Source organism: Chiloscyllium punctatum, chromosome 41 (assembly GCF_047496795.1).
Source record: "Chiloscyllium punctatum isolate Juve2018m chromosome 41, sChiPun1.3, whole genome shotgun sequence".
Taxonomy (NCBI): Eukaryota; Metazoa; Chordata; class Chondrichthyes; order Orectolobiformes; family Hemiscylliidae; genus Chiloscyllium; species Chiloscyllium punctatum.
Genome location: NC_092779.1, coordinates 40226952 through 40251085, shown reverse-complemented (window position 1 = coordinate 40251085; position 24134 = coordinate 40226952). Strand labels below are relative to the sequence as shown.

The following is a 24134-nucleotide window of genomic DNA, read 5'->3' as shown; positions in this document are numbered from 1 at the left end:
TTGGATGCTGCCTGAACTGCTGTACGTTTCCAGCACCACTCTAATCTAGAATCTGGTTTCCAGCATCTGCAGTCCTTGTTTTTACCTATCCAAACCTGGCCAGCCTATTCCCAAATATCTCCCAGGAATGCAGCACGAAGGTCAATCATGGTCTCTACTCTGCAAGGATAAGTATCACCATCTTCTCTGTTGCCTTGCTACATTTCTTCTCCTATGTCCATCTCCTTGAAAGCTGATGTTCTTCCACTCTTTCTGTCACATGCTTTCTTCACTCATTCTCAACCACAAACCCCCCCCAAACTACTAAACTTGCATGGCCGCTATGCTCTCTATTCACTCACAATCTTTCTCCCATCTGCACCAGCAATACAAGCTGCTATTGGTTACTGCCCTTTGACTAAAGGGAGTAGCTGAGGACTTCTGCCCTTAGATTTTGAGAGATGGCCATTTGCTTAAAGCCCATGAGGCATTCTTGCTGGTACATGATGCCGGTGAGAAATTGACATAGCACTGTCCAATACTGCAAAATGTCCACCATCTTAGCTGATCACTGCTGGTAATCATGATAAGCTGCCAGGCTTTCTGTCTGCACTGAATAGCAAGGCAGGATAGAGGTTCTGTGAGTCTTTAACTCCTGACTGAGGCAACAAAGCTCAAACAGGCAATTCTGTGAGCATTCAAGCAAGGGCAAAGTGAGTAAATGCTAAGAGAATGAGCAAGCAGTCCTGAGATGTACTCTGATCCAGTCTGTAAAATGGGTGCCTGTCTCATGTGCAAAGTATCCTTACAGCAGCATTACAAGTTAAGGTGCTGGTGCATTCCAAATTGTACCACAGAAGTGCAGAATTGCACTGCACGTAGACTGGAGAAGAACTACAGTAATATTATGAGATTGATATGTATCAGATGCCAATGGCCATGGATAGGGGTGTGTGGGGCTGCTGCACGTGGGGTCTATCCTAAGATGCTGCTACTGGGTATCCAAGGTGGAGGTCCAGTGGATAAAATGGTTAGCTGGAGTCATTAGATATCTGCTGTAACTTTCAAGTCAGGAATTCTCAATATCTACCTTCTATCAGACAGGTGGGTGAATTGAAGATTGCATATTAATAAAGTAAGTTCAGAGAATAATGAGGTTGATAATGGGTAATAATCCCATGCTATTCGTGAAAATCATGTCTCGAAGTTCTGAACTAAGATGTCAAATGACATTTTTTGGCCTCAATCTCAAGAAGAGCTTTGCTCAAAATGACACCCAACTTTCCTAAATTTCTTGTCACAATCTATATTGTTTAGGGGCTGGGAAAGATTCCATCCAATGTGTTTATAATTATTCGATTACTGAAAATTGTGTGTCTAAATATCACTCACCTGGAAAAATATGGCTTTGGTATCAAGTCTCCAAAAGTTTGTGACTGGATAGCCACTGTGACCTCGACAAGATATCAGTTCCAGTGCGGAGTTGCAGTTCGGACATACTCTTTCTGTGAAGCATAAAACTATACATTAGGATTTTTTGTAATATAGGAATGTGAATCTGAGGGAACCTTATTTGTGTTTTTCACATTTTCTGGTTCCGTGCTCCTCATTGAGAGCACTGGCAGCACATGTCAAAGATTCAAAGTGTTATCCATTTCCATCAGGTGAGGCTTTACCCCAGAAGATTCATTTCCAAGATTATTTCCCATGAAATGGATATAAGAAAAAGATAATGTAGCTATTGTGGACTAAATCCCGTAGTGATTTCACTTCTGCACTAAAAATCAATTAAGATTTTAAAAATTAAACTAAGAAGTACTTCACGCTATTCATATTCAAATACAGCATGTTGTGTGGCATGCTGTATTTGTTTATTGGTAGCCTTGTCTCTGAATCAGAAAGTTACAGGTTGAATTTTCACTTCACGCAATCTCAATTGCCAATTCATTACAGCAACAATGGAGCACTGCAATGTCTTCTCAAACAGCCCCTAAATCAAGGATCCACCTGCTGCCTCATGTAGTGATTGAAGATTTTATGTTCACTTAGGTGAAGAACTGCAAGGGCATTAATTCATTTTGGAATACAATCAGAAACAATAATCATAAAACGGTAATAAAAATCCATATGGGTGCAGGTTCAACTGAAATTTTCAACATTGAAATTGTAATATTTTTATTCTGTAACAAGTATTAAGTAATCTTGAGAAGACCAAAGGCAGATAAATTGGTTTGAAGCTCAGGTCTAACTGAATAGCAGAACATTCATAAGCATAAATAAGCATAAGTGGCATAGATGTGTGCACAGAATATAATTCTAAAGTTTGCAGATGGTACAATACAATGAATTAGGTAATGAATGTGACAATAGCAGACTTGAGCAGGACAAGATCAGAAGAATTTAGAGATGCAAATTCACAAATCTTTCAAAGAGGCAGGGCAGACTGAGTAGATAATTAACAAAAGAATGAATGGGCATTTGACTTTGCAAATAAATGTGTCGAATACAAAAACAAAGAAGTTGTACCAAATTTTTACCATTGTTGAGCATCGTGTTCAATACAGAGCACAACATTTCAACCAAGATATCAAAGCCCTGGGTGGGGTATATATCAGGGCTCAGGGAGCTCTGTTTTGTTGAACAAATTGGAGATGTTAAAATTGTTAAGGAGAGACTTAATAAAGGTATTCAAATTTGTGAAGCTTTTTGATCAAACAAATGGTGATTTCCTCTGATAAGTGGACCAGTAATCAAATGTTATGAATTTAAAGCCAAAGATCAAGAGGAAAAATAAGAAATTTCTCCACATATTACATTCTAATTCTCAACAATCCTCTATCTAAATAAGTGAAGGAATCAGATTCGACAGAAACACTTGCAAGATTGGTGGTCTATTTTGCAGGATTATGTAGAAAGCTAATGTAAGGTACTATTTTGGATGGCTGTCTCCAAAAAACAGGGAGAGTCATGGAAGGCTAAGATACCCCCATCTGTGCTGTATAGTTATTGATTATTCCTTGTGACATGGTAGTGTCCCTATCTCTGGACCAAGAGGCCTGGGTTCAAGTGCTACAAGCTCCAGAGATGTACAATAACACCTCTCAACAGGTTGATTAAAAATATTTTTGAGGGGTGTCTGTCCTTCACACGTTCTTATGTACCAGAACCAAAGTTTATTCTTCAACAATACTGTACAAAATAGATTATTTTAGATTACTTCAGCCCAACAAGTCCACACCGATGCGCAACCCACCCAGACCCCTACACCTAACACTACAGGCATTTAAGCATGGCCAATTCACCTGACCTGCACATCTTTGGACTGTGGGAGGAAACCCACACAGACATGGGGATAATGTGCAAATTCCACACAGTGAGTCACCTGAGGTGGGAATTGAACCCAGGTCTCTAGTACTGTGAGGCAGCAGTGCTAACCACCGTGCCGCCCAGGTTATCTGATCATTCAGCTTGTTGTTGTCAGTAGAAATCAGCCATGCAAACCTTTATGCTATGATTTCCTATATAAGTGCAGTAACCACATTTCAAAACTAATTACTTGGTTGTGAGGTCATGTAAAATGCAATGCAAGACCAGGTTTAACCTCCAGCTACTTCATTAGACAGTCTGCTCATAAATGTTCGAATTGCTGTGAAATTGTTGCTGGATGTTTCCTCTGTTCTCCAAAGTGCAGTTGACACATTTGATAGCATCAACATCCTGAGGTTTACTATTGTCCAGAAACAGAAATATACTAGCCATATGTATCTATGGTAACAAGAGTAGGTCAGAGGCTATGTAGCTGCTTGTAACTCACCTCCTGATTCCCGAAAGCCTGCCCATCACCAACAAGGCACAACCAACAGTGTAATTGAATACTTCCCACTACCTGGATGAATGCAACTCCTACAACACTCAAGACACCATCCAGGAAAAAGTAGCCCATTTAATTGATATGCATGCACAAACATCCGTTCCCTCCACCACTGCTGCTCAGTAGCAGCACTCTGTATCAATTACATGATGCACGATTGAAATTCATCAAATCTCTGTAGACATCACCTTTTAAACCCATGGCCATGACCATCGAGAAGATTTGGATTTAGATTTTAATGTCATGTGTATTCAAGTACAGGGGTACAGTAGTACTGTGAAAAGTGTATGATGATCCATTCCTGGCACCATCTTAGGTACAAAGGTAACTAGGTGTCAAATCTTAGGTACGAAAGTAGAAAATCAATTTTAAAAGTTTAAAAATTCATCACTATAGTTCTTCTTAGTATAAAGTAGAAAAATTAAGAAATAAAGTTAAATGTTAAACACTACCGTCCTTTCTTAAGCCATAGGCCTGCAGTTGCTCCTTGCTGAACTTTCCCCATGAGGGCTCACTCTCCCCCATCTGGGCACGCATTCGCTTACACTGGGCAAAGTCCTGCCCGGGCTTGTCAACCGCTTCGTGATTCAATCCCCACTTTGCTCGCCAGTCATGTTGCCACCAACCAGCACTTCACTCACCAGCTGCTTCACCGCTGACCACCACTTCATACACAAGCCGATTCACCGCCAACCACCACTTCACTCACCATTTGCTTCACCGCCGACCACCACTTCACTCACCAGCCACTTCACCCCCAACATTGCTTTGCTTGCCGGATGCTTTGCTGCTGATTTCTTCTTGCTGCTGACTGCCAACTGGGCCCCAGCCACTATCATGCTCCATTACTACCACTACCTCCATTACTGAGCTCTTCCCAGAAGGTAAGCAAAAACAAAACACTAAATTCTAAAACAAGAAGGAGGGAAAAAATTAGAAAAGAAGAAAAGCAAACGGAATGGATGCTGACAAGACCATGGAATGGATGCTTGGCACTGCCTACTCCACTGCTGCCATCTTAGATGCATTTCAGGGCAGCGGATAAAATGGAACACTATCTTACGCAAGTCCCCTCCTGAGTCACTTACCATTCTGATTTGGAAATATATCAGCACTCCTTCAATATCACTGAGTCAAATTCCTGGAACTCTGTCCCCTGCAGCATTGTAGGTCAACCTTGTGGGTTCAAGAAAGTAGCTCAAGTGCAGCTAGGATGGTTATTAAATGTTGATCTAGCCAACATTCTCCACATTACATGAATAAAAAAAGCAAAGTTGGCAATTTATCAATGCCAATGTAATTCAAGAAACAGATCTCAGTCTGGTTTTCCAGTTGATGAACATCAAGAAACACTTAAATTGCTACTCATATGAATTGCACACCATGGCCTACCAAGGAATCTAATTGGAATCTCTAAAGTTATGGAAAAAATGGTTAATCAATTGGTGGTCACCTCTGGGATGGATGATCTGCACAACTGTCCAAACAGAAGAGAAAATGTTGTCTTTTGCTCACTTGATATATAGTAGTTCATCAGGACTATACCTAAATTCACAATCTCTGTTCCTGGTATAAAAACAATGCCATGGACTTTGAAGTTAAAAAAAATGAGACTATCAGTACTAATGTGTTTAATGTAAAACTCATATTGTCGATGGAAATTGGAAAGTGACTTCCAGTGGCCTTCCACATGCAGTTAAGTATGGATATCAGGAAGTTGTTTTCCAATGTGGCCTCTAGAAACTCTTCTATGCTGGTATCTTACTGACCAACGAATCACATAAACGTATGGCATGAAGTTACACTGACAGATTATAATATTAACTGACCTAAGTAGAAAAGTTAAGTTCTGTCCATTACAATACAAGTAATTTTATTATAAGCAAAAACTTCTCTGCCAATGAAAATATATTTTAAAGAAGTAAAATCTTATTCCTTTAAATTTTAGTAATTGTTGTGGCTTTTAAAAAAACTATAAAGCTTTTCAATTTTTTTCTGTAGAAACACAGAATTTTGGAGTACAAAAAAAAGTCATTCAGACCATTGTGTACACAGCAGCCATTTTTTGAAAGAAGCACCAACGGGCATGCTGATAGAATGGTGATGTGGCTAGTAATTCAGAGAATACAGGTAATGAAATGTGGATTCAAATCCTCCCACAGCAACCAAGGGAATTTAACTTCAATGAATTAATAAATCTAGAATAAATTGCTAGTCTCATCAATATCCATTAATCTGTCAGATTGTCAGTATAAATGTAATTGACTCTTAAGTGCCCTCTGAAATAACTTGTCAAGGCACTCAACTATTTCAAATTGCTACAGGAGAAAAGTGTTGTAGAGGCAGAATTGAGTGCCTACATTAAAGCAGGTTTGGAGGTGATGAGAGCATTTAATTTGAATGGAGGCATGCAGCTTGGAGTCACTGCTATATTTCTGCTACTTCCCAAAGTCCATCTAGAGTGGGAAGGCTAGTGGATAGACGTCCAATCCTGGCACAAAGTAATGTCCGATTGACTTCTGCATCCTCACTGGTATTCAACCAATGGTGGGAGGAGCAATCACCATGCAAGAAGCTTATTCAAAGGGTCTCAGTTTCTAATCAGAGGTACTAGCATTGATAAGGCTGGATGGCCTCGTTAAAAATAATCACCTAACCTTGCTGGAGACACCTCTACCCCATTACACCTCTACAATAGGTAAGCCACTTCCTCAATCCCTTGTTCCAAGATGGCAGGTTAGACAGTGTTCGATCTCCAGATGGCTGCTCCTCCTTTCTTTCCTTACCTTTTTATCTTCTATCATTTTCTTTTACTTCATCTTCTTCCTGTTGGCAGCACAGAGAAGGTAACATTGCAGAGGAGAGCAACTGGAGCAGGACTCCTGGTTTTGGTAGGCCTAGAGCGGGGACTCCAGGTGTTGCCAAGGTGGAGGCTGAAGCAGCAGCTGTGTGGTATGTTCAGAGTGGGAACCCTAGGCATTATAGAGGCAGTAGCGGCAGCAGATCCAGGGACCCCTGGTTGTGGTAGGCCTGGAGTTGGGGTCTCTACATTATCGGCAAGGTGGCAGCTACAGCAGAGCCAAGGGCTCTTGGCTACTGGGCAAGTGTGGCTCCAGCACAGGGGTAAAGTGAGGACTAGATTAGAATGGTGCTGGAAAAGCACAGCAGGTCGTGAGGAATTGGAGGAGCCAAAATCAGGAATTCCTGATGAGGGGCTTTTTCCTGAAACATTGATTTTCCTGCTCCTCAGATGCTGCCTGACTGGCTGTGCTTTTCCAGCACCACTCTAACCTTGACTCTAATCTCCAGCATCTGCAGTACCCACTTCTGACTAGAAAGTGAGGACTGCAGATGCTGGAGATCAGAGTCGAAGAGTGTGGTGCTGGAAAAGCACAGCCAGTCAGGCAGCATCTGAGGAGCAGAAAAATCAATGTTTTGAGCATAAGCCCTTCATCAGGAATGAAGTTGGTAACCCAAGGAAGCTGAGAGATAAATGGGAGAGGGGTGGGGCTGGGGGGGAGGTAGCTGTGAATATGCTAGGTAGATGAAGGTGAGGGGTGATAGTGATAGGTCGGAGTGGAGGGTGGAGCAAATAGGTGGGAAGGAAGATGGACATCTAGGACAGTTCAAGAGAGTGGTGCCAAGTTGGAAGATTGAATGTGGGATAATGTGGGGGGGGTAGGGGAACCTGGTGAAATCCACATTGATCCCGTGTGGTTGGAAGGTCCCAAGGTGGAAGATACGTCATCGGGGACACGTTGGCAAGAATGGCCCAATGACGAAGAAGTGGTGCCAAAACATTAGCAAATATGACATTGGTGGGTACGGTGCAGGGCAGCAAAGGGGTGGAGGCATGGCTGTCATTGGTCAGCTGGCTCAGGACTTATGGTGGAGGTATTGGAACAAAGATGGACTCTTTCAGCTTTATCTTTTTATTCTTAAAAATATTCAAATGGTGCCGGATTGTGACGACAGTTGAATCTTTTCACTGCCTTTTACTGTGTTGTTCATTGTAGAATTCAACTGACAATAAATCATTATTTAAGTGAAATATCATTCAATTGTGCCCTCACTCACCTATGTCTTGGGTTCTCTCACTGCATCTCTGGTAAGTGCACTGCCAACAGCTACCACTGATGAAGGGGCTCCTGCCCAAAACATCAATTTTCCTGCTCCTTGGATGCTGCCTGGCCTGCTGTGCTTTTCCAGCACCACTCTAATCTGAACAGCTACCACCACCCCAGTTGGCACTGCTTACAATGGACAATTGCCAACCTCTGTTGTATGGCAGTTCTCTGAGCCAAAACTTTTACCCCCTGCATCTTTGACATTGGGGATATCCTGTTGCTCCAGATGATACCATTGCACTGGCCCCAAAAATTATTTTGCGTATACTTGATATGTACTTAGCATATAGGTCACTCCCATTAATGTCACGCTGTACTATACCTACATGACCAGTCAGCCTCAATTTCCCAACCCACAAATCTCTGTATTACTTACTAATATCTATAACTCGGTGTATGTTATTAAGTAGGTGATACAGGCCATGCTTGTAAAACCTATGACTGTTAACAACATGCACTCTTTGTCACGGATGCTGATAACATTTCAAAAGTGGTGACCACCCACACTCACAATGCAGTTTACTTTCCTAATCAGTCAATTCCCATCCTGATGAAGGATCGCCAGACTCAAAACATTCTATTTGTTTTCTCTCCACAGATGCTGCCAGATTTGCTGATTTCACCAGCAATTTCTGTTTTTATTACCAAAAGGGCTAAGTTTGGTTGAATCAATCATAACATTTCAAAGTAAATTTCACAGTGGTTAAAGAAAAATGGTCAGAAACAAATATTAGACAATAGACAATAGACAATAGACAATAGATGCAGGAGTAGGCCATTCTGCCCTTCGAGCCTGCACCGCCATTCAATATGATCATGGCTGATCATTCCTAATTAGTATCCTGTTCCAGCCTTATCTCCATACCCCTTGACTCCACTATCTTTAAGAGCTCTATCCAATTCTTTCTTAAAAGAATCCAGAGACTGGGCCTCCACTGCCCTCTGGGGCAGAGCATTCCACACAGCCACCACTCTCTGTGTGAAGTAGTTTCTCCTCATCTCTGTCCTAAATGGTCTACCCCGTATTTTTAAGTTGTGTCCTCTGGTTCGGCACTCCCCCATCAACGGAAATATGTTCCCTCCTGCCAGAGTGTCCAATCCTTTCATAAGCCTATACGTTTCAATCAGATCCCCTCTCAGTCTTCTAAACTCAAGGGTATACAAGCCCAGTCGCTTCAGTCTTTCCGTGTAAGGCAATCCTGCCATTCCAGGAATTGACCTCGTGAACCTACGCTGCACTCCCTCAATAGCCAGAATGTCTTTCCTCAAATTTGGAGACCAGAACTGTACACAGTACTCCAGGTGTGGTCTCACCAGGGCCCTGTACAGCTGCAGAAGCACCTCTTTGCTTCTATACTCAATCCCTCTTGTTACGAAGGCCAGCATGCTATTAGCCTTCTTCACGACCTGCTGTACCTGCATGCTTGCCTTCATTGACTGGTGTACAAGAACACCCAGATCTCTCTGAACAGCCCCTTTACCTAATTTGATACCATTGAGGTAGTAATCTGCCTTCCTGTTCTTGCCACCAAAGTGGATAACCAGACATTTATCCACATTAAACTGCATCTGCCATGCATCTGCCCACTCACCTAACTTGTCCAGGTCACCCTGTAATCCCCTAACATCCTCATCACATTTCACCCTACCACCTAGCTTTGTGTCATCAGCAAATTTGCTAATGTTATTGCTGATACCATCTTCTATATCATTTACATATATTGTAAAAAGCTGCGGTCCCAGCACGGATCCCTGCGGTACCCCACTGGTCACTGCCTGCCATTTCGAAATGGAGCCGTTAATCACTACCCTTTGTTTCCTATTAGCCAACCAATTCTCTATCCAATCTAGTACTTTGCCCCCAATCCCGTGCGCCCTAATTTTACTCACTAACCTCTTGTTTGGGACTTTATCAAAAGCTTTCTGAAAGTCCAGGTACACTACATCCACTGGATCTCCCTCGTCCATCTTCCGAGTTACATCCTCAAAAAATTCAAGAAGATTAGTCAAGCATGATTTCCCCTTCATAAATCCATGCTGACTCTGTCCTATCCTGTTACTATTATCCAGATGTGCCGTAATTTCATCCTTTATAATAGACTCCAGCATCTTTCCCACCACTGAGGTCAGACTAACTGGTCTATAATTTCCTGCTTTCTCCCGCCCACCCTTCTTAAAAAGTGGCACAACATTAGCCGCCCTCCAATCCTCAGGAACCAACCCCGATTCTATTGAACTCTGGAAAATAATCACCAGCGCATCCACGATTTCCCGAGCCACCTCCTTCAGTACCCTGGGATGCAGGCCATCAGGTCCCGGAGACTTATCAACCTTCAGACCTAACAGTCTCTCCAACACCAAATCCTGGCAAATAGAAATTCCCTTAAGTTCAGGTCCTTCAGCCACTGTTACCTCAGGGAGATTGCTTGTGTCTTCCCCAGTGAACACAGATCTGAAGTACCCATTTAATTCCTCTGCCATTTCTTCGTTCCCAGTAATATATTCCCCTGCTTCTGTCTTCAAGGGCCCAATTTTTGTCCTAACCATTTTTTTGCCTTGGACATACCTAAAAAAGCTTTTACTATCCTCCTTTATATTCTTGGCCAGTTTACCTTCGTACCTCATTTTTTCTCTGCGTATTTCCTTCTTACTAATCCTCTGTTGTTCTTTAAAAGCTTCCCAGTCCTCCGTTTTCCCGCTTATCTTCGCTAAGTTATACTTTTTCTCTTTTAACCTTATATGTTTCTTTACTTCCCTTGTCAGCCACGGCCACCCATGTCTCCTCCTGGGATCTTTCTTCCTTTTAGGAATGAACTGATCCTGCATCTTCTGCATTATACACAGAATATCTGCCATTGTTCCTCCACGGTCTTCCCTGTTAAGGTATTAAACCATTGAACTTTGGCCAGTTGCTCCCTCATAGCTCCATATTTCCCTTTATTCAACTGAAATATTGTCACTTCAGATTGTACCCACTCCCTCTCAAATTGCAGATTGAAGCTTATTGTATTATGGTCACTACTTCCCAATGGCTCCTTCACTTCGAGGTCACTGACCAATTCTGGTTCGTTACACAATACCAGATCCAGAATCGCCTTATCCCTGGTCGGCTCCAGCACCAGCTGCACTAAAAATCCATCTCTGAGGCACTCCACAAAGTCTCTTTCTTGAGGCCCGATACCATCCTGATTCTCCCAGTCTACCTGCATGTTAAAATCCCCCATAACAACTGTAGTAACATCTTTGCGACAAGCCAATTTCAGCTCCTGATTCAACTTACCTCCAACATCCAGACTACTGTTTGGGGGCCTGTAGATGACTCCCATGAGGGTCTTTTTACCCTTAGTGTTTCGAAGCTCTATCCACACTGACTCTACATCCCCTGACTCTAGGTCCGCCCGCGCAAGGGACTGAATATCCTCCCTTACCAACAAGGCCACCCCACCCCCTCTGCCCGTCAGTCTATCCTTACGATAACACATGTAGCCTTGAATATTCATTTCCCAGGCCCTGTCCCCATGAAGCCACGTCTCAGTTATCCCCACAATATCGTATCTGCCAATTTCCAAAAGAGCCTCAAGCTCATCCACCTTGTGTCTAATGCTTCGTGCATTCATATATAGAATTTTTAATTTGTTACTGCTCTCACCCTTCCCCTCAACCCTTATTTCACTCAACTTTACAGCATGATGCCTTTTCCAGTTTTCTGCCTCCTTGATACAGTTGTCTTTCTTGACTTCTCTTGTTCTAACTACCCCTTCAATTTCCTTTTTAAACATCCAGCTTGTCCCCTCCCCCCCGCTACTTAGTTTAAATGTAGCGGTGTTGCAGCAGAAAACCTGCCTGCCAGAATGCCGATCCCTGTTCTATTAAGGTGCAAGCCATCTCTTAGTCTTAGTTCAGTAACAGCAGTCTCAATCAGAGGTATGTGGCTTAAAGTGAGAAAACATTGCAGTGCAGTATTGAGGGAATTTCAAAGGGTCACCTTTTAGATGATAAATTAAAACAGTGCATTGTTTTCCCTTGTAGATGAATATAAAATATCCCATGATGCTATTCAAAACAGGGAGGGGTATTATTCTTGGCATCCTGCCCAATATCAGAATCTGAGACTTTTTTCCCACAATGGAAAGGTCAATACCAGGAGGGAATAGGTTCAAGGTGAACGGGGGTAGGTTTAGGGAAGGTGTGTGGTGAAAATCTTTCAGACTGAGAGTGGTGGCTGCTTGGAATGCATTTCCATTGGAGGTGGTGGAAGCAGGAACATTAACGTTGTTTAAGGCATATCTTGGGCAATAAGGAATGGAATTGGAACAGGCTTGGTGGGCCGAAAGGCTGTATTGGCCTGTGCTGTATTGTACTATATTGTATTGTATTATATATATTGAGCCTTAAAACAATATCATTCAAAGAAAATATTTACTAGCACCTTACAATCAGCATTCAGTATGCTTACAGTTACTTATAAACACTTTTGGAGGGTTTTCAATGGCTATGGTTATTGGAGATCTCTTTTAGCATGTCACTTTCATTGGGGAAGCGTAATGCTAAGTAAGGCAAGCAAAATGGATCCCTACAATAAGTTAGATTAGAGAATCCTCTCTGAGACATGAAAGTTGAAATAATGATGTATGAACCAGAATTATTTGAATTCAACACAAAATAAGTAATATAAAGGGAACAAAAGAAAGATAACATTGCAAGAGGTAAGGAGATAAAAGAGATGGAAGGAGTTAATCTTTTCAACTCTTAATCAATAATTTCATTCTTAAGAAATTAGGCTCAGTCTTTTACAATTAGATTTTTTTGTCAGAGATTTTGTTGACAAGACTTATCACAGTTTTTTTTACATGAGGAAGGATTTTAAATGACAGAGTTCCCACCTCAGTAAGTCAACAGGGAAAGCAGATACCAGCTGCCAACACTGATTTAACATTGGTTTGTTAGGCACAAGGCTTGGGCCTCCATCTAGTGAGGAAGTCCTGCCTTACAACTTTGGATGGCCAGTAGCTTCAGTTCACAAGGGAAAGCAGCAACAGCATACGGACTGAAGGTAAAACCAGGGTATTGGCAAAGTCTGGTTGGCAAGTCTTAGTGAGGGGAGTGACAGGTTTTGGTGGTCACATTTGAGAGTCCGAGTGAGGCATGGAGAATGGGTCAAGGGAGGGTTTATGAAGTTTGATAGTGGGGGAAATATGCCTCCGCTGGGCATAGGGACTGCCAAAGGATTTCATCCTGTTACCCAACACACGCCCATCCAGGAAAAGCAGTGAGATGCCCACTTAGTGTGGGCCTCCTCCTGTTGTAAGTAAAATGGTGACATGGAGAGGTGAGGTACTTTACTGCCTGTTAGTTGGCCACAACAGCCTCAATGTCCTCAAGGCTGGGTGGGACTCCTGAATCCTGCAGCACCGTACTACCCCATTGTAAAATGACACATGGCAGTCCAAGAAGTTAGAAAGGTGCTGAGAAAGCTACCTGATGCATTTTACAAGCCTTCTTACCTTCTAACCAGCATAAAATTCCTCCCACTGTCTTAATTGACAGCTCTATTAATTGATTGTTGTAACATTGTTGCGTTAATATGAATGCAATAATAGTCCATTATTTTTGCAACAGTATTGCTATATGTTGGTAGTAACACACAGTGATATTTTACCATGAACTTTAATGTCTACATGTTCTCCAATTCACAGATATATTAATCTCATTTTTGTTTTCTGCACTTTTCCATGAATTTAACCTTTGCAAGTTTTGTTAAAAGTGTTAGCTACTTGCCTCTTCTTTAATAATACAAGGTTGATGAAAATTACCTTCAGAGTAGGTTATTGTTTCCAAAATAGATAACTATATAGGTTAACTCCCAGATTAAACAAATAATTTAGTGAAAATTGTCTGCAAGGTGATGATTTTATTTATCAATCTTTACAACCTCAAAACCTTGCAAAGTACTTTAACACAATAACATACCTTTTAAAATGTAGTCAGTATTGTAACTGCAGGAAACATGGGAGTCAAGCTGTACATAGCAAGCTCCCACAAGTAGCAAAGTGACAGTGATCAGATAACCTTTTTTTTGTGATGTTGATTGAGAGATAAATATTGATCATAATGCCTGGGATAATTTGCCTCCTTTGCTTTGGAAGCATGTTGTGGATTATTTTCATGTGAACTGGCAGTAAAGCCTCCATTTAGTATCTCACCTAAAAGAGGGCACATCCATAGTGTGACATTAGTTACTTATGATTATATATTACCTGCAACCGCTACATAAATTGTTAGCTGATTAAAAAGTGTTTTCACAAGAGGCAAAATCTCTTTCTTACTGCAGTGAGAAAATTTTGGGACTAGGAAAGTTGGGACTAGAATAGTTAAAAATGAACCATTTAAACACTAATATTAAACAACCTTACAAAAGGCTTAAGTCTGGTTTGTAAGTGAAATGTGACTCAGAATCAAGCTAGGCTGAAATTTCTATTAGCATTAATGCAAAATGGGCAGATTGGAAAGGATGCTATAACTTTGCAATTGCTCAGCTTGTACTCCTGCCTAAGGCAAATTTCTACCCAGTTTTAACTCAGATGCAAGACAAAGGTTGTAATTACAAAGTATCCAAACTTGCATTGTTTTATAACTTTGCTGAAACTTTCGTGTGAATGTAGTTGGAACCCATATCTGGGCTCAACAAGACATTGGAAAATTTCCTGGTGAAAGGAGTCTCATTCCACATTTCCATTCATCCCACTCCTTTAGAATCATTTTGGTTTGAACACTCAAACTACACTACACATCATTGGTACTTATATAAAGCCAAATTCAAAGTATACGTATTTGTAAACACATCTAATATGCAATTCTATGATCACTCTCTGAGCATTTTGATTTTTTTAAATAATTCACAACATTGCAAATATTCCCATCCTTTGCCAAATGTGCTTGAGGTAGTAACACAGTGGTATACTGTTAAGTGTGAAGGTTTCTGGGAATCTTCAACATCAACTCTGAAACTTGAGATGTCTCATGACTTCAGGTCAAAAATATAAGTCAAAGCCCCGTTGATCCTAATGTACTGATCGTGTTAATTCATGAATCAGTCTATCTCTATGCTGAATGAAATTAAAAATCACACAACACCAGGTTATAGTCCCACAGGTTTATTTGGAAGCACTAGCATTCGAAGCGCTGCTCCATCATTAGGTAGCTGTGAAACAGGATGATAAGACACAGAATTTATAGCAAAAGATTACTCTGTCATGCAACTGAAATCATATACTATATTGAACAATCATGTCTACGCTGAATTGCATTAGAATACTAACCAGTCAAAACTGCAAAGGCAGAATTACTGATCCCAAGACTAACAGATCAGAACAACTTTTGAGTCCTGTTTGGTCAAGAATGATAGTTGCCTGACTGAGCACCAACAGGAAGAGACTTAATCAAAATTCCCATCTTCCCATTCCCATCTTCAATAATCATAGACCCCAGCACATATACATCATTATTGTTTCTAACACCTTACCCACCACTGGTGTTAAACTGACCCACTAGTAATTGTGAGGATTGTCCTTACATCCTTTCTTGAGAAAGAGTATTACATTTCCAATCTATAGCCCATTAGCTTCTTTATCCTGTCTGGGGAATATTAGGTTTTGTCACCAAGTATGTCCAGGAAAGATTCCTGACTCAATCTATAGATAGGTTTGGCAGCATCCGGGGAGCAGGAAAATTGATGTTTTGGGCAGGAGCCCTTCATCAGGAATGAGGCTGGAAGCCTTGGACGTGGAGAGATAAATGAGAGGGGGTGGGGGTGGGGAAAAGGTAGTTCAGAGTGCAATAGATGGATGGAGGAAGGGGTAAAGGTGATAAGTCGGAGAGGAGTGTGGAGCAGATAGGTGGGAAGGAAGATTGACAGGTGAGACAGGTCATGAGGACGGTGCTGAGCTGGAAGTTTGGAACTGGGGTAAGGTGGGAGCAGGGAAAATGAAGAATCTGGTGAAGTCCACATGATGATCTGGGGTTGAAGGGTTCTGAGGTGGAAGATGAGGCGTTCTTTCTCCAGGCGTCAGGTGGTGAGGGAGCAGCAGTGGAAGAGGCCCAGGACCTGAGTGTCCTCGGAAGAGTGGGAGGGGGAGTTGAAATGCTTGGCCACAGGGCAGTGGGGTTGATTGGTGCAGGTGTCCCGAAGATGTTTCCTGAAGCTCTCTGTGAAAAGGCATCCAATCTCCCCAATGTAAAGACGACTGCATCAGGAACAACGGATAGAGTAAATACCATTTATGGAAGTTCAGGAGAAACTTTGATGGATGTGGAAGGCTCATTTGGGGCCTTGGATGGAGGTAAGGGGGGAGGTGTGGGCGCAGGTTTTGCAATTCCTGCGGTGACGGGGGTAGGTGCCAGGAGGGCAGGGTGGGTAGTTGGGGGGCGTGGACCTGACCAGGTAGTCACGGAGGGAATGGTCTTTGTGGAAAGCGGATAAAGGTGGGGAAGGAAATATATCCCTGCTGGTGGGGTCCGTTTGGAGTTGGCGGAAATGTCGGCGGATGATGCAGTTTATGCAGAGGTTGGTAGGGTGGAAGGTGAGGTCCAGGGTTCTGTCCTTGTTGCAGTTGGAGGGGTTGGGTTTGAGGGCGGAGGTGTGGGATCTGGATGAGATGTGTTAGAGGGCATCTTCAACCACATGGGAGGGGAAATTACAGTCTTGAAAGAAGGAGGCTAGCTGGTGTGTTCTGTGGTGAAACTGGTCTTCCTGGGAGCAGATACGGCAGAGGCAGAGGAATTGGGAATACGGTATAGCATTTTTGGAGGAGGTAGGTACGAGGAGGTAGCTTTGGGAGTCGGTGCGTTTGTAAAAAATGCTGGTGTTGAGTCGGTCATCATTGATGGAGATGGAGAGGTCCAGGAAGGGGAGGAAGGTGTCAGAGATGGTCCAGGTGAATTTGAGATCAGGATGGAATGTGTTGGTGAAATTGATGAACTGCTCAACTTCCTCATGGGAGCATGAGATGGCACCGATGCAGTCATCAATGTAGTGGAGGAAAAGGTGGAGAGTGGTGCTGGTGTAACTACAGAAGATGGACAGTTCTACGTTTCTGACAAAAGAGACAGGCATAGCTGGGGCCCATATGGGTGCCCATGGCTATCCCTTTTGTCTGAAGGAAGTGGGAGAATTTGAAAGAGAAATTGTTGAGGGTGAGGACCAGTTCAGCCAATCGAATGAGAGTGTCAGTGGAAGGGTACTGTTGGGGAAGTCGGGAGAGGAGGAAACAGAGTGCTTGGAGACCCTGGTCATGGTGGACGGAGGTGTAGAGGGACTGGATGTCCATGGTGAAGATGAGGTGTTGGGGGCTGGAGAAATGGAAGTCTTGGAGGAGGTGGAGGGTGTGGGTGTTGTCTCGAACGTATGTGAGGAGTTAACCTGGACTGGGGGGATAGGACTGTATTGAGGTAGGTGGAGAGGGGTTTGGTGGGTCAGGAGCAGGCTGAGACAATGGGTCGGCCAGGTTGGTCAGGCTTGTGGATCTTGGGAAGGAGGTAGAACCGTCAGTGCGGGGTTCCCGGACAATGAGGTTGGAAGCTATGTGTGGGAGATCTCCTGAGGTGATGACGTTTTGTATGGCCTGGTAGATGATGGTTTGGTGATGAGGGGGTGGAGTCATGGTCGATGGGGTGGTAGGAGGATGTGTCTTTGAGTTGGCATCTGGCTTCAGCGGTGTAGAGGTCAGTGTGCCAAACTACCACTGCACCCCCTTTATCCGCTGGCTTGATGGTGAGGTTGGGATTGGAGCAGAGAGAGTGGAGGGCTACACGTTGTGAGGGTAAGAGGTTGGAGTGGGGGAAGGGGGGAGCTACTTGGAGCTACGATGTTGAGGCCATTACGGTGACTTGGACATTTCGGGGTTGGTTGTTGGATGTTCTGGGATTTAGATATTTCAAAAGGAGGAGAAAAGGTGGGAGAGGTGGCATTGCTAATCAGGGATAGTATCACAACTGCACAAAGGGAGGTCATCAAGGAGAGTTTATCCACTAAGTCAGAATGGGTGGAAGTCAGAAACAGGAAAGGAGTAGTCACTTTATTTAGAGTATTCTCTGGACCCCTCAAGAGCAACAGAGGGAGAAGCAGATTGAGAGGCGGATTTTGGAAAGGTACAGAAGTAATAGGGTTGCTGTCATGGGTGACTTCAACTTCCCTCATATGGATTGGAATCTCCTCAGTGTAAATAGTTTGGATGGATCAGATTCTGTCAGGTGTGTATGTAGATAGGCAGGAGGCTGGAAGAACACAGCAAGCCAGGCAGCATCAGGAGGTGCAGAAGTCAATGTTTCAGATGTAACCCTTCTTCAGGAGTGGGTGTAGGGGGAGCTGCAGATAAAGGGGGTGGCGGGGGCAGGGTGGTGAAGTGGGGATAGGTGAAGACAAGTAGCGGGTACGACCTGGTTGGTCAATGGGAGAAATGAATCTGGTTGGTGGCAGGGAGCAGTGGAAGGGAGAGGGAGGGGCTGGGAAGGGATTCAGGAGATGAGAAGGGAGGTTATTTGAAATTGGAAAAATCAGTGTTGAATCCTCCAGGCTGTAGGGTGCCCAGGTGGAAGATAAGGTGCTGTTCCTCCAATAGGCTTGTTTTAGCAATGGAGGAGGCCGAGGATGATCATGTCAGAAAGGGAGTGGTTGGGGGAATTGAAATGAGCGGTGACTGGGAGGTCTGGTTGGCCTCTGTGGGCCCGGCTGAGATGCTCAGTGAACCATTCCCTAAGTTTACGTTCAGTGTCCCTGATGTAGAGAAGACCACATTGGGGACATCGGATGCCGTAAACTAAGTTAGAACAGAGGAGGGTGAACCTCTGTCTCACCTGGAAAGACTGTTGGGGCCTTGGATGAAGGTGACGGGGTGGTGTACCGACAGGTTTTTCATCTTTTCTGATTGCAGGGGAAGGTACCTGGTGGTTCAGTGGCGAGGGTGGGGTAAATCAAGGACTAACAGAGGGAACATTCCTTGCAGAAGGCAGAGAGGAATGGGGAGGGGAAGATGTTCTTGGTGGTGGGATGGATTTGGAATTGGTTGAAGTGTTTGAGGATGATGCGTTGGATGCAGAGACCATTGGGGTGGTGGGTGAGGACAAGGGGGAATATGTCTTTAGTGCATTGGGAGGGGGTAGGTTTAAAGCAGGGAACAGGGAATGGACAGCAGAGGCTGTCTGGATGATGGAGGGAGAAAATCATGTTGTTCAAAATAGGTGGACATCTGGGAAGCTGGCAAGTGTCCTTGTCCGAGCAGATGCAGCAGAGGTGGAGGAATTGGGAGAATGGGATGGAGTTCTTGCAGGATACTGGGTGGGAAGAGGCGTAGTCCAGGTGTATGGGAGTCTATATTTTCGTAGTAGACATTCATGTGGAGACTGTAGCCGGAGATGAAAATGGTGAAGACAAGAAAGGGGAGGGAGGTATAGATTGGCCGCCGAGAGCGGAAGCCGTATCGGATCTGATGCTTGGCAACAAACCAAACCAGGTGTCAGATCTCTTGTGGGAGAGCACTTTGGTGACAGTGATCACAACTCCCTGACCTTTACTATAGTCATGGAGAGGGATAGGAGCAGACAGTATGGGAAAGTAATTGGGGGAGGGGGAATTACAATGCTATTTAAGCAGGAACTGTGGAGCATATGTCGGGAATAGATGTCTCAGGGAAATGCACAACAGAAATATGGAGGTTGTTTAGGGAGCACTTGTCCCACTGAGGCAAGGAAGGATGGTAGAGTGAAGGAACTTTGGATGACAAGCGATGTGGAACACTTAGTGAAGAGGAAGAAAGAAGCTTACTTAAAGTTGAGGATGCAACGAACAGACAGGGCTCTAGAGAGTTACAAGGTAGCCAGGAAGGAACTGAAGAATGGAGAGCTAGAAGGGGGCATGAAAAAGCCTTGGAGGGTAGTATTAATGGAAACCCAAGGCGTACTACACTTATGTAAGGAACAACAGGATGTCCAGAGTGAGGATCAGGCTGATCACGGATAGTGGAGGGAACTTGTGCCAGAAGTCAGACAAGGTAGGGGAGGTCCTGAATGAATACTTTACTTCAGTATTCAGTAGCGAAATGGACTTTGGTATTTGTAAGGAGAGCATGATGCAGGCTGATATGCTCGAACAGGTTGATGTTAAGAAGGAGGATATGCTGGAAATTTTGAAAAACATGAGGATAGGCAAGACCACTGGGACAGACAGAATATACCCAAGGTTTCTATGGGAAATGAGGAAAGAGACTGCTGCACCTTTGGCAATGACCTTTGCTTGGTCACTGCCCACTGAATTAGTACCAAATGATTAGATGGTGGCAAATGTTATTCACTTGTTCAAGAAAGGGAATACGGATAACCCTGGGAATTACACACCAGTCAGTCTTACATCATTGGTGGGCAAATTATTGGAGAGGATTCTGAGATTTAGGACTTAAGATTATTTAGAAAAGCATAGTGTGATTAGCGATAGTCAGCATGGTGTTGTGAGGGGCAGGTCATGCTTCACAAGCCTTATTGAATTCTTTCAGGATGTGACAAAACACATTGATAGAGGTAGAGCAGTGGATGTGGTGTATGTGGATTTTAGCAAGGTATTTGATAAGGTTCCCCATGGTAGCTCATTCAGGAAGTAAGAAAGCATGGGATACAGGGATGTTTAGCTATCTGGATACAGAATTGGCTGGCCCATAGAAGACAGAAGATGGTAGTAGATGGAAAGTATTCAGCCTGGGGTTCGGTGACCAGTGGTGTTCCTCAGGGATCTGTTCTGGGACCCCTGACTTTTATGATTTTGAGAAATGAGTTAGATGAGGAAGTGGAAGGGTGGATTAGTAAGTTTGCCAATGACATGAAGGTTGGTAGACTTGTGAATAATGTAAAGGGCTGTTTGCAATGTGACATTGACAGGATGCAGAACTGGGCTAAGAAGTGGCAGATGGAGTTCAACCTGGAAAAGTGTGAAATGATTCATTTTGGAAGTTTGAATTTGAATGCAGAATACAGGGTTAAAGGCAGGATTCTTGGCAGTGTGGAGGAACAGAAGGATCTTGGGATCCATATCCATAGATCCCTGAAAGTTGCTACCCAAGTTTATAGGAGGAGGTGAGGACTGCAGATGCTGGAGATCAGAGTCAAGAGTGTAGTACTGGAAAAGCACAGCAGGTCAGAAAGCATCCAAGGAGCAGGAGAAGCGGGATTTTGGGCATAAGCCTTTCGTCAGGAAGGGCTTTATAGGGTTGTTCAGAAGGTGGATGGTGCGTTAGCTTTCATTAGCAGGGAGATTGAGATTAAGAGCTGCAAGGTTATGCTGCAACTCTATAAAGCCCTGAATAGACCACATTTGGAATATTGTGTTCAGTTCTGGTCACCTCATTATCAGAAGGATATAGAAGCTTTAGACAGAGTGAAAAGGAGATTTACCAGGTTGCTGCCTGGACTGGTGGGTATGTCTTATGAAGTAAGGTTAAGGGAGCTAGGGTTTTTTCTCATTGGAGCAAAGAAGAATGAGCGGTGACTTGATAGAGGTGTACAAGATGATGAGAGACATAGATAGAATGGATAGCCAGAGGCTTTTTCCCAGGGTGTAAATGATTTTCATGAGGTGGCATAATTTTAAGGTGATTGGAGGAAGGTATAGGGGAGATGTCAGAGGTAGGTCCTTTACACAGAGAGTGGTGTGTGCGTGGAATGCACTGGCAGCAGTGGTAGTGGAGTCAGATACATTAGGGACATTTAAGCAACACTTGGCTAGGCACATGGATGATAGTAAAATGTAGGGTATGTAGATTAGTTTGATCTTAGAGTCAGATAAAAGATTGGCATAACATCAAGAGCATGTACTGTTCTGTATTCTATGTTCTATAACATTTCTGTTATCTCCACCATCACTTCCTTTAGCAGCCTGTGATGAAAGCCATCTAGACTAGACTTATTATCTATTCTAAACATAGCCAGCTATTCCAGTATATCCTGCTTATCAAATGTAGGTTATCAACACCCTAACTGTCTCAATTTTTTACTTTTATCTTAACTGCCATTCTGTTCTCATATTCTCCCTTTCCAAATCTTACTTCAATCTTCACTTCCCCTCTTGATCTATTGTACCCTGGTTATTGCTTGAAGAAATTACCGAAGGTGCACCATATACCATCTTTACTTAGAGTCAGAGATGTACAGCACAGAAACAAACTCTTTGGTCCAACTCGTCCATGTCAACTGGTTATCCCAACTTTATCTAGTCCTATTTGCCAGCACTTGGCCCATATCCCTCTAAACCCTTTCTATTCATTTACCCATCCCGATGCCTTTTAAAAGCTATAATTGTACCAGCCTCCACCATTTCCTCTGGCAGCTCATTCCAAACACGGTTCATTATATTCTCTATTGCCCTTATCATCCAATTACTTTGGTTCTCCCACATTTCCTCTTTTTGGAATGTACCTAAATTATACCAGTAACAACGTCTCCTTACAAATCACTGCTGTGTTTTTACTTCTCTTTCTCTAGTTCCATCTTACTTCTCTTATCACATTAAAGTTAGACATCTAACAATTCAGAGGTTCTACTTTGGATTATTCCTTCTTCTTCTCCATTATTGACATAAACCTTAGAAGATAAAAAGTTCCCTTGTAGACCCTTGATCCACTTCATCTATCTCATACCATTGTACCAGAAACAGAAATATCTCCTTTGTATTTGAATCAAGAAAATACATTGAAGTGAAGAGGGGCCTGCCAGAGGAGAGGTAACATTAATTTCCTTCAATGTCAAGCTACCAAAGAGACCACGCTAAACCGATTCAAAAGGAATCAAAGGTGATCTTCCAGTGGCTGGAATCATCCCTATACTTGGTAATAACCAATCATCACAACCGTGTAGAAATTCTCCAGTATCCTTGGCCCACCCATACTCAGTTACTTCATAAATGGTGACATTCCCTATATCACAACGTCAAGAATGAGTCTATTCAAAATTGATGTTCAACTTCATCTGCAATCCTACTCAGGAAAACAACCATGTCAGCCTATGGCAGCACTTAAACATCATTCAGTAAGGCCTAGGATCATAAATGACAAGTAACATTCACAATAACTAAGTATCAGGCAATTGTATTCTCAAAGAAATGAAAGCTCATTCACATCCTGTAGAGTTGCACTGCATGTTAACCAAGTTTCTACCACTAATATTCTGTTGGGCAGATTATCATTGAACAGAACCGTAACTGGGCGAGCAAACTGAAAATCAGAGCTACGAGACCTGATTTGAAATTGGTTACTCATTAATAAGTAACCCTTCCTGGTTTCTCAAAACGTCTCCACTATCTCATTTGGCAACAGTGCGATAAATCAATAGCTATCCATTCAACAAATCAGGGTCTCAAAAGGAAATACAATTCACCAAGGTTTTTGAACAATACTTCTAAACACTATGGCTCTACTGGCAATAAAGTTAGAAATAACAATAATGTGGGAACACTACTTGCTCCACTCTAATCTGAATTTATATATTACAACTTCTTGAGTATTGATGGGCTAATATCCACCAGAATTTATCAGTGTAGTAAACAAAGACTGCAACCATTCAACAAAAACAGGCAGTACCTTGCAGAACAGCTGCTGAGGTGAGTCTAATTTTAAATCTTCTTCCCAAACTGTTCACCACAACACTCACCATTTCTGAAAATACGACTGAAGAAAGATAACTGAATAAACAACGATATATATTAATCAAACTTGCAGTTTCAATATATCTCAAGAGATTGATATGAACAGTTTAGATTAAATATGTTAGGAAAATCAACTTCCATGGATTGGTAATCAGAGGATATCAATTTTAGATTCCATCAGAAGTAACAAGAGATAACAATTGTTTTCATATAGCAGGTTGATTGGACATGGAATGAAATAGAAGGGAGGAAAATAGTTCAGTATTCAAAACAGAAATACTTAACATCATTTGGGAAAGGGCTTGGGAATGGATCTATGTTTGTAGCTGTTTCACTGGCACAAGCATGATGGATTGTACTTGAACCTATAAGCTCTTCAAACTACTCAGTTTTCTTTTATAATAACACCTGCTTGTCCCTTATGTACTAGCATTCTATCAACCATTTTTCCCAGACTATTATTTCACAATGTATGTGT

The 24134-nt window shown here is 42.8% G+C and overlaps 1 protein-coding gene across 5 annotated transcripts in view; it reads right to left on the bottom strand.

Annotated features, from left to right (window-relative positions):
* The window catches only part of gcm2 (glial cells missing transcription factor 2), a 62665-nt gene that overhangs the window by 18133 nt on the left and 20398 nt on the right, over positions 1–24134 (bottom strand). For all 5 annotated transcript variants that reach the window (XM_072560765.1, XM_072560764.1, XM_072560766.1 and 2 more), the window contains one exon: positions 1372–1484. In XM_072560765.1, coding sequence (XP_072416866.1) covers positions 1372–1484 — 113 coding nt within the window. The remainder of the gene's footprint in view (positions 1–1371; positions 1485–24134) is intronic.